The sequence below is a fragment of the Verticillium dahliae genome, genomic scaffold, assembly GCF_000150675.1.
Source record: "Verticillium dahliae VdLs.17 supercont1.14 genomic scaffold, whole genome shotgun sequence".
NCBI lineage: Eukaryota > Fungi > Ascomycota > Sordariomycetes > Glomerellales > Plectosphaerellaceae > Verticillium > Verticillium dahliae.
The window spans coordinates 279,899-288,365 of NW_009276945.1; the positions used below are offsets into that span (position 1 = coordinate 279,899).

An 8,467-nucleotide genomic window follows, 5' to 3' on the forward strand; every position below is an offset into this window, starting at 1 on the left:
GTTTCATTTTCGACGCCTTCCCACGTCATCAAAAGTGACGATTCCAATATCGTCCAGACTTACCATCCTTCCTCAACGAAAAGGGCCACAGAATCAATGCCGTCTATCGTCATCAAACAGTCGATGGAAGGCACGTCAGGGCAATGATGTTTTTGCACGAGAGGCTCGAGTGCAGGGACTCAAGAGCCGTGCTGCTTTTAAGCTTCTTGAGGTCGGTACACTCAAATTTGGTCACCACATGGCCATGTCCACCTAAACACAAGTATGCTGTGAGAATACGCAGCCACTAACTGTCGCTCCTAGTTGGATAGCAAGTACCGCATATTCAAGAAGGATCAGGTAGTCGTAGATCTCGTAAGACCTCCCACTCACTTCACATGTGTCTCGGTGCTGATGGAAAGCCAAGGGTTATGCTCCAGGGAGCTGGTCCCAGGTCGCGGTGGAGCGGACGAAGCCTTCAGGTAGTGTTCTCGGGATTGACCTGATCCCGGCACAACCACCACGAGGTGTGTCTACTATCCAGGGCGACTTTCTCTCGCCAGCAGTACAAGGTATGGTCAAGGATTTTCTGGTCCGGGCACAACGACGCCGCCGCCCCGACAAGAAACCGACAGTAAGCGCTGCGCAACCCGGCGACCAGTCTCACGGCGAAGTTGAGTCTCTCGGCGATGAGCCAGCCCTCAACACCGTTGTCGAAGACAAACCGAGCTACATCGACCTGGAACGGGCGGAGACGGCAGACCCGACAACAGCCGAGGAGGCGAGCAAGAGCTTGAAGTTGGTAAACGTATGTGTCTCTCTGCTTCTACGCTGCCGGCCCTGTTGGCTCCCTTTCCGCGGCTGCCGTGTGATTTGAACGCCTAGGCTTACCCAAGCTAACTCGGCGAAAGGTTGTGTTGAGTGACATGTCAGCCCCATGGGACCAAACTTCCGGCTTCGGCGTGAACACACTTAGTAATCCTTACAACAGGATGATGAACACAAGCGGCGTCACCTTCAAAGACCACGTCGGCAGCATGGTCAGTGGAACGACTTTTGGTCTCTTATCGTGTTTCTAATGCGGGGCCGAAACAGGACCTCTGCTACGCAGCGCTCCAGTTTGCCAGCGATACCCTCAAGCCTGGCGGTCACTTTGTGTGCAAATTCTACCAGGGCGCAGAGGACAAAGAGCTGGAGAAACAGCTGCGGAAGCTCTTCGCCAAGGTATTCAGGGACAAGCCCGAGTCATCGCGGAAAGTGAGTTAGTTCCCGCATAGCGACGTGCTACTGAAGATACTGACCCTCGGTATAGGACTCGAAAGAGGGCTACTTTGTTGGTCTGAACAGGAAGGCAACAGTGCACCTGGGAGATTCGAGCGACGAACCGAGCACATAGGTGTACCAGGAGCAGGGAAAATAGAGTGTAAATTCCACAAGACTTTGCAGATAAAACGCCATCTACATATGGCCTTGGTTCGCACAACCGAGGCACGGATATGCTGTCGTTTCGTCACTGAAGCATCACACGGGTGCTGTTACATGAACCCTTCAAGGTAGTACTAGTGCTGCTCAATAAGAAATTTTGAAAATTATTCTGGCTCTGGGTTCACCCATGGATAACATGTGCATGACGTATTTACGATGAACATGTCTCAGGACATTGATCGTACTCTCATGAAAGTACAACCCTGCCGAGGCTTCATATGGTGTTGCGAACATGCCTTTGGGAGTTGAGGCTCAAGTGATACTTGTGTCACCAACAAGGTCCTACAGAGATGTAGTATCTCCAACTTACGTACGAACTAGCACACTCGCCCCTTCACCTGTTAAATCTCAACACGTTGCCATACACTACAGACATTTGAACAGCATCGGTAAACTGATACATATAACAGCGAGATTCAAAAGGACCAAACATTTACGTTCACATTCACTTGACTGGACGGATTTTGGTTCATGTGCCAGGATTTTCATTGGGGTCGTCTTCTGGGTTGATGCCCAGTCTCCGTTCGATGGCTACCTTTTTAGCCAGCGTGCAATCATCCATCCCCTTAACGATGTTGATTGACCAACCCTGTGCATCCGAAAGACCAAACGAGGAAGCCAGCCTAGGACGCCCGCCATGATCTACCATCATCTCCAGTCCTCCATCCCCTGCTTCAGCCGAAGTTCCACGTCATCACACAATGCCCTTTACTCATCATGTCTAGGTGCTTTACGCCCTGGACATGACACCCCAGGCGCGGATGACGTTGTCGGTGTAGCCGGCGAAGAGGGTCTGGCCATCGGCGCTCCAGGCCAGGCTGACACACTCGGGCTCACGGCTCTTCTTGCCGACGGCAGTGAACTCGGGCTTCAGCTCATCAACCTTGCTCTTCTTCTCGAGGTCGAAGATGATGATGCTGGTGGCGGTAGCGGCGCACAGCCAGTAGCGGTTGGGGGAGAAGACGAGAGCGTGGATCTCGTCGTTGGCGTTGAGAGAGTAGAGGTGCTTGGACTCGTTCAGGTCCCACAGCATGGTGGTACCGTCCTTGCCACCGGAGGCGCAAAGGGAACCGTCAGGGGAGATGGTGACGGTGTTGATGTAGCCGGTGTGACCGATGTGGTCGGTCTGCAGCTTGCAGGTGTTGAGCTCCCAAACCTAACAATTGTCCTGATCAGCACATGTTTTGCCATGACAGGTATGCCGTGTAACAATTTGTAGCAGAATTCAAGAAAAAAACAGTTCGAATAAAAATCAGTGCATATGGTGAATAGTGGTCTCATGGCCCTGCGAACAGGCTCTGAAGTAGCAAATACTTTTGGTTGCAATGCATCATGTGGGTTGCTGTGGTGCTCCCTCGTGGGAGGTCGCGAATGGGACAAGTGGAGTTTCGGCTTACCTTGACGAGCTTGTCCCAGCCGGAGGAGACAATGACGGGGTTCTGGGGGTTGGGGCTGAAGCGGACGCAGGAGACCCACTCGGTGTGGCCCTTGTCGGAGATGGTGAACTTGCAGTCACCGAGGGTGTTCCAGAGCTTGATGGTGCGGTCGCGCGAGCCGGAGACGATCTGACGGTTGTCGGCAGAGAAGGAGACGGAAAGAACGTCGTTGGTGTGGCCGACGAAGCGGCGGGTGGTGGTGCCGGTCGACAGCTCCCAAAGGCGGAGAGTCTTGTCCCACGAGGCGGACAGGGCGTAAGCGCCGTCAGAGGAGATAACCTGCCAGTCCTGCATCAGCCCATTGTCCACAGCAATCGTGACTTCTCTCAGTCGGTGGTTTCGAGGTTAAACATACGCAGTCCGAGACGATGTGGGAGTGGCCGTGGAGGGAGCGCTTGGGGTAGCCGTATTGGGACTCGTCGCGGGTCAGGTTCCAGATGATCAGGGTCTTGTCACGGCTACCGGACAGGAGCATGTTGGGGCTGTGAGGGTGTCGGCGTTAGCAATCGAAGATTCTCAGTACGACTGGCGCTGGAGGCTGCGTTTCGATCTGGGCGTGCCGCCATGATGCTCGACGGGTGACGAGACCAAGGTTTCGTGGAAGGTTCGCTTACTTCTCGATGGAGGTCGCCAGACTGGTGACCCAGCCATTCTGCAAAGGCGCTGTTAGCAAGTCTTCTTTTTGAAATCATGTCGCGAGCGACGCTGCACCCCAATCTTGCCTGCCAGAAAGTTCCGACTGCGGCAAGATGAACTGACAATAGGGTGTCAACTTACGTGGCCCTCGAGGGTACCCTTCAGAACCAGCTGCTCAGCCATTCTCAATGCGCGATTACCGACACAGATAGATAGATGAGAAGGGAAGAGACGATTGTCGCGGTGTTGCAGGTTCGAGAGGTCGGAGTCCTGAAGCAAAATTCGTTGCTTTCTGTGGGAGGGAAATCGGATTTTGAGGTTAGGGCAGATTTCGCGTGGGGCTAGAGCCAATCGGAGCCAGCGTGGCTAGCTCGGTGGTCGACTGCCTACGTCCTCACCGAGGCTCCACCGAGAGCCAACCATCTGTTCCTTCCTTGCTGCACACTTGCCCAGATCCCCTGCCATCTTTGCAGTCCTGCAAGCGGGGCTTCCCAACCGATGTGGAGGCCCATTGCGGAAGTGGATTCAGGACTAGGGATTATGGATACGTCGACATTCACAGTCTCAAGTTCATCATATTTCTCTGCAATGTATAGATAAACAGTGTTGAAAAGATGGTTCCACGGCACTTTCAACACGCTTCTCGCCTTGAATGCTTGGGCTCTGACTGGGCTTTTGAGTCCTTGAAACGGGTTTGGCATGCGAACAGCGGGCCTGAGATGTATCAATCGGTAGAGACTTGCGAGTGTTTGCAATCTAACATATGGACACTGCGTCCGGGTATCATTACTTATGTATCTTCCCCCACTGCTTAAACTTGTGCATACAACCGAGGCTGCCTTGATTGTCTCCCTGGATGTATGGCACTGGACCACGGCAAGTGGCCATCATGAGAAGAGTGCTAGCTCAGCTGCCAACGCCGGACTGTCCTTGCGCCCCGGAGCCTCCGGTCCGTTTGCCCTGCCGCGGCACAGGTTTCCGTAGATATCTCGAATCAGCGTTGACAATCATGCTATGGTCGGCGATTTCAACCTGCCCGCTCTCGCCGCCGTCCTGCTTCACGAACTTCTTCATAGCTGCCTCCCAGAGCTCATATCGGGATTTGGTAATAGTGTCGCGCTTGGACAGGTCGCTGACTTCCTTCTGCTTGCGCATCTTGGACGCGCGCACCAAGCCGCGGAGGGCCTCCTCGCCCTGCTTCGAGGCCTTGGCAGCCTCTTCGCGAATCTTCTTTGAGTCGCGGCCACTGTCGTCCTCTCTCGGCGTGTAGCGATATGTGTGGAGGCTTGGGAACTCCGGAAAAGGTCTGGGTATATGAGCTCTCTCCTCTTTCTCGTGCCTGCCGCTCAGCTCATCGGACAGCAGTGGCAGGGCGGCATCTGCACTCTCGTCGTTCAGCAGGGCGTTGAAGTAGGAGGGCGTCAGGTCTTCTTCAGGAATTGGGTTCTTGAGATGGGGCTTCAGCGAGGACGTGACGAGGGCGAACCGCCGCATGGTGGTCTCGAAATCGGCAGGTGTCGGCTGTTCTCTGCGGGCACCCAGAGCTATGCGCTTGAGATCGTCGATGAAGGATGCCAGGTCTGGAAACCGCACGTCAGCATCATGTCAGGTTGAGAAGGCAGTGGTCGCAACGCACACGTCTCGACGAGGGACACATAGCTAGCATTGATGTTGGCTCGGCACCGTCGAATCCTACCTGGCTTCAACGCCAGGCCGATCGATCTCTCCAGGCTGCATTGGGATTGGTATTCGAGCGATGGGATGGTGACGGAGGAGCTTGCGCAGCTCGTCCCAGGGACAGGTTGGTCTGCCTCGTTCTGTCCGTCAAAATCGAGTCGCTGCCTCTTGTTGTTGAACTGAAGCTCGTCACTAGCCTCAAGGCTTGCGCCTCGTTTGCGTGGGCTTCCTGACATGGCGAAGATGGGAAAGGGTCGACTGTGGAAGGGCGGCTCGAGTGGGCGGGTAGCCAAACTGAGCGGCAAGATAGGGTTGTACTTGGAAACGGGCGAATTTAGAGGCTACAAAGGAACCGTTTGAGTACTGGCGCGCCTGGCTCAGTTGCTTCTGCGAGGTGCGGATGCTGAGGTGGTTGTTAATGGCGTGACGACGTTTGACGCGGATGTTGGTGGTCGCGCAGCACGGTGCAAGTGGAGGTGGGTTCTGCCGAGTCACTCGATCAGTTCCGCTAGTCTCGCTGCTTTTAGAACCAGCATGCCAAAAGCCACCCAAAGTGACACTCACTGGGCGAACAGTGTAAGGGGGGAATGGATTATCCAGAAGGTAACAGCACGGTGAGAGGCTACCTTGTCGTACGATAAAAGCTTCAAGAAAGAACTGAAGTGGATGTCTACACGCTTCAAAAAGATGAATTAAAACACTCACGCGCAATCGACGTGAATGGGTCACCGAATTCATGGTGCTCTACTTGATGGATATGTCAGTTTAGCCAGCTCGACAGTCCGTGCACGACAGAGTGACGGCCTGTGGGGGCATGTACGTGTGGATCAAGCGAGCATCCAACAACAACTCCCTGTGGTGTAGTTGGCTATCACGTTCGACTGTAACTGGTATCATTTCCAATCGAAAGGTCACCGGCTCGATTCCGGTCGGGGAGATCACCACAAGAAGCTTAGCTTCTCCAATCTTTTTAAACTTTTGACCATCTTACTCGTGTTGCTTGACCAATATTTTGACCTTTCTGACCTTTCTTGATGAGAGATTCGTCGTGCCGACAGCCGAATGTCGATTTTGAGGTGCCACAACTCCTCCTTCCGCGGTAAAGAGGGCGCCGCTTTGCTCTCAGGTGCGACCCGCCCTCAGCACCTGCTTTCCCTGACCACCTCCCTGGAGCCTACCAGGACGCTCCCAGTGCGGTCAAGGCTGCCTCAACCTACCCTGTGCAACGCCATCTGGACTGAAGGCTCATCCAAGTGCCTAAACTTACCCATCTGCTTACGACGGGGCAATTGAACTGCTGAACGGAACGACGCGAACCATTTCGACGTTCCATCAGGGAGCAATGAAAAGAAGACGCCGCGGCAGTGAAGCAAGTTGGCTTGACAAGTGTTGCCTTTTCGCCAGTCTCGAATTGTCACACGACTTCTGATCGCCCGCTCTCTTTTCGCGTATCTGCAAATTCGGTACCTGTCAAGTCTTGACCATGCATCTATCTGTACGCACACATGTGGGCATGGTCTACAGATTTCCCTCATCGTCGCCTAGCTATGTACACTTTTATTTCACATGGCCTAAAGCTTTTCTGTCCAGCGGCCATTCGCGTTTGCTTGCTAACCCCCCAGCCAGCGGATGTGACTTGGCCATGTCCCTTGTCCGGCTCGGGCTACAGTGACAGGTGCGGCCACGCGACCTCTGCTGGCTTGATGAGACCCCGCTCACTCACTCACTCAAGTCTTCACCCTTCAACCTCTTCCGTCCAGGCAACGCATGCTGGCAGCTTTTTTCGTCTACACTACGCCTCAGCCCTTTGGTGCTACGAATCCAACCACTGGCCCTCGAACCCATTGATAGACCATGTTCCCGTTTGACCAGTCGGCCCTACCGAGCCTCCCAAAGCGAAAGGCTCTCTTGGTGATTGATTTCCAAAGCGATTTTCTCGATGCTGAGGCCCCGCTGCGTGTCACGAGGCCCCATGGGTTCGTCGAAAAGACTGTACAGTTTGCCGACGCGTTTCGCCAGCTGGGCGACGTCATTTGGGTATGCTCCGAGTTTGACAAGGTGCGGCCCATAGCCGGCGAGCAGATACTGGCGACCGACGAGACCCCGAAGCCGAGCGCTGTCACTGCTGCCGGAGCTGCCTCCGGTCGGCGGCGAGGCCCCAAAGTGGAACTCATCCCAGCTCCCGTCGCTGATACCGACCCCGAAGCCTTTCTCAGTGCCGGCGGCATTCCATGCGTTCGCTCGCCCTCCGGCTCACAAATCCCTGGCAACGTCAAGGACGCATCGCTGAAGCGCGACGTCACTTTCATCAAATCGCATTACTCGGCCTTCAAGTCGGGCCAGCTCATTCATCTGCTACGGGGCAAGTTCATCACGCACATTTTCATAGCTGGTTCCCTGATGAACATTGGTGTCTTTGCCACGGCCCTTGACGCCGCCATGTACGGTTACGACATAACCATCGTCGAGGACTGCTGCGGCTATCGCTCGCAAGTGAGGCAAGGGAACGCCATCCAGTCAGTCATTGATGTTACTGGATGCGAAGTCGACAGCAGCAGCACAGTCCTTGAACAGCTTCGGGCGGAGCCTCCGTCCGCAAAACCCGCTGTCGCATCACCAGCCACGTCTTCCTCATCTGGGACGACAGCCAACAAGAAGGTTGGTGGCCTAGCCGGCGCCAGGACCCCGCCCATTCCAGGTCGTGTGCGTGGCAAGGCGTCGACGTCTGACCTACATGAGAAGCTGGCTGCTCTCAAAATTGGCAGTACCCCCGGCGGTCGCATTGAACCCGACTCTGATCCTAATAGCCTGGCGCTGGAGGTCGATCCCGATGCCCAGCCGTCCTTACACGACCTCAACAGCCCGAGGCGCAAACCATCGTCAGCTGATGACCGCGACCCAATCCTAGAGCTGGAGGCGATCAGAAACAAGTACAGAACTTCCAAAGATACACGGACGGACACATCACAAGCCAGAAAGCTCAAGCAGCCCAGACTGGCAGACATGGCAGCTCAAAACAAGCCCGGGCCTGTCGTCCCGGCACGCGTAGGCAAGGATCTCGAGCCGAAGATCATCGAACCAGAAGTCACGGTGCCCGCCACCGCCCCCTCGGACTCGGTCTCGAAGGATGACCATGATCCTGCCACTGCAGAGACTTCACCAGAGACCTCTGAGCCGCTCTGCGAGGGTGATACTGTCATCATACACAATGTCCTACCGCCCAACTTGCTCGAAGGCGTGTTGAAAGATTGAAT

General features: G+C 54.9%; 4 protein-coding genes and 1 non-coding gene across 5 annotated transcripts in view; 3 read left to right on the forward strand and 2 right to left on the reverse strand.

Moving 5' to 3' along the window:
- Positions 1–419: 419 nt before the first annotated feature.
- Positions 420–1,458, forward strand: VDAG_06685 (ribosomal RNA methyltransferase MRM2). The gene is made up of 5 exons (XM_009659389.1): positions 420–787; positions 891–907; positions 971–1,019; positions 1,075–1,236; positions 1,292–1,458. The coding sequence occupies exons 1-5, from the start codon at positions 554–556 to the stop codon at positions 1,373–1,375; spliced, it is 546 nt and encodes a 181-aa protein (XP_009657684.1). The 5' UTR covers positions 420–553; the 3' UTR covers positions 1,376–1,458.
- Positions 1,459–2,194: 736 nt separating this feature from the next.
- VDAG_06686 (WD repeat-containing protein 5B) lies at positions 2,195–3,808 on the reverse strand (the record flags this gene model as incomplete). The annotated part of the gene is made up of 5 exons (XM_009659390.1): positions 3,678–3,808; positions 3,515–3,552; positions 3,256–3,382; positions 2,862–3,179; positions 2,195–2,620 (listed from the first exon to the last, which is right to left on the reverse strand). The coding sequence occupies exons 1-5, from the start codon at positions 3,717–3,719 to the stop codon at positions 2,195–2,197; spliced, it is 951 nt and encodes a 316-aa protein (XP_009657685.1). The 5' UTR covers positions 3,720–3,808.
- Positions 3,809–4,442: 634 nt separating this feature from the next.
- Positions 4,443–5,449, reverse strand: VDAG_06687 (bromodomain associated domain-containing protein; the record flags this gene model as incomplete). Its single annotated transcript, XM_009659391.1, has 2 exons — positions 4,443–5,116; positions 5,173–5,449. The coding sequence occupies 2 exons, from the start codon at positions 5,447–5,449 to the stop codon at positions 4,443–4,445; spliced, it is 951 nt and encodes a 316-aa protein (XP_009657686.1).
- Positions 5,450–6,062: 613 nt separating this feature from the next.
- On the forward strand, positions 6,063–6,151 carry VDAG_20182. The gene has a single exon. It is a non-coding gene; the product is annotated as a tRNA-Tyr (tRNA).
- A 916-nt stretch (positions 6,152–7,067) lies between these two features.
- VDAG_06688 (isochorismatase family protein family) overlaps positions 7,068–8,467 on the forward strand; it is a gene marked incomplete at its 5' end in the record, with an annotated part of 3,287 nt that continues 1,887 nt past the window's right edge. The window contains one exon of the mRNA XM_009659392.1: positions 7,068–8,450. Within this exon, the coding sequence (XP_009657687.1) occupies positions 7,068–8,450 (1,383 nt within the window). The remainder of the gene's footprint in view (positions 8,451–8,467) is intronic.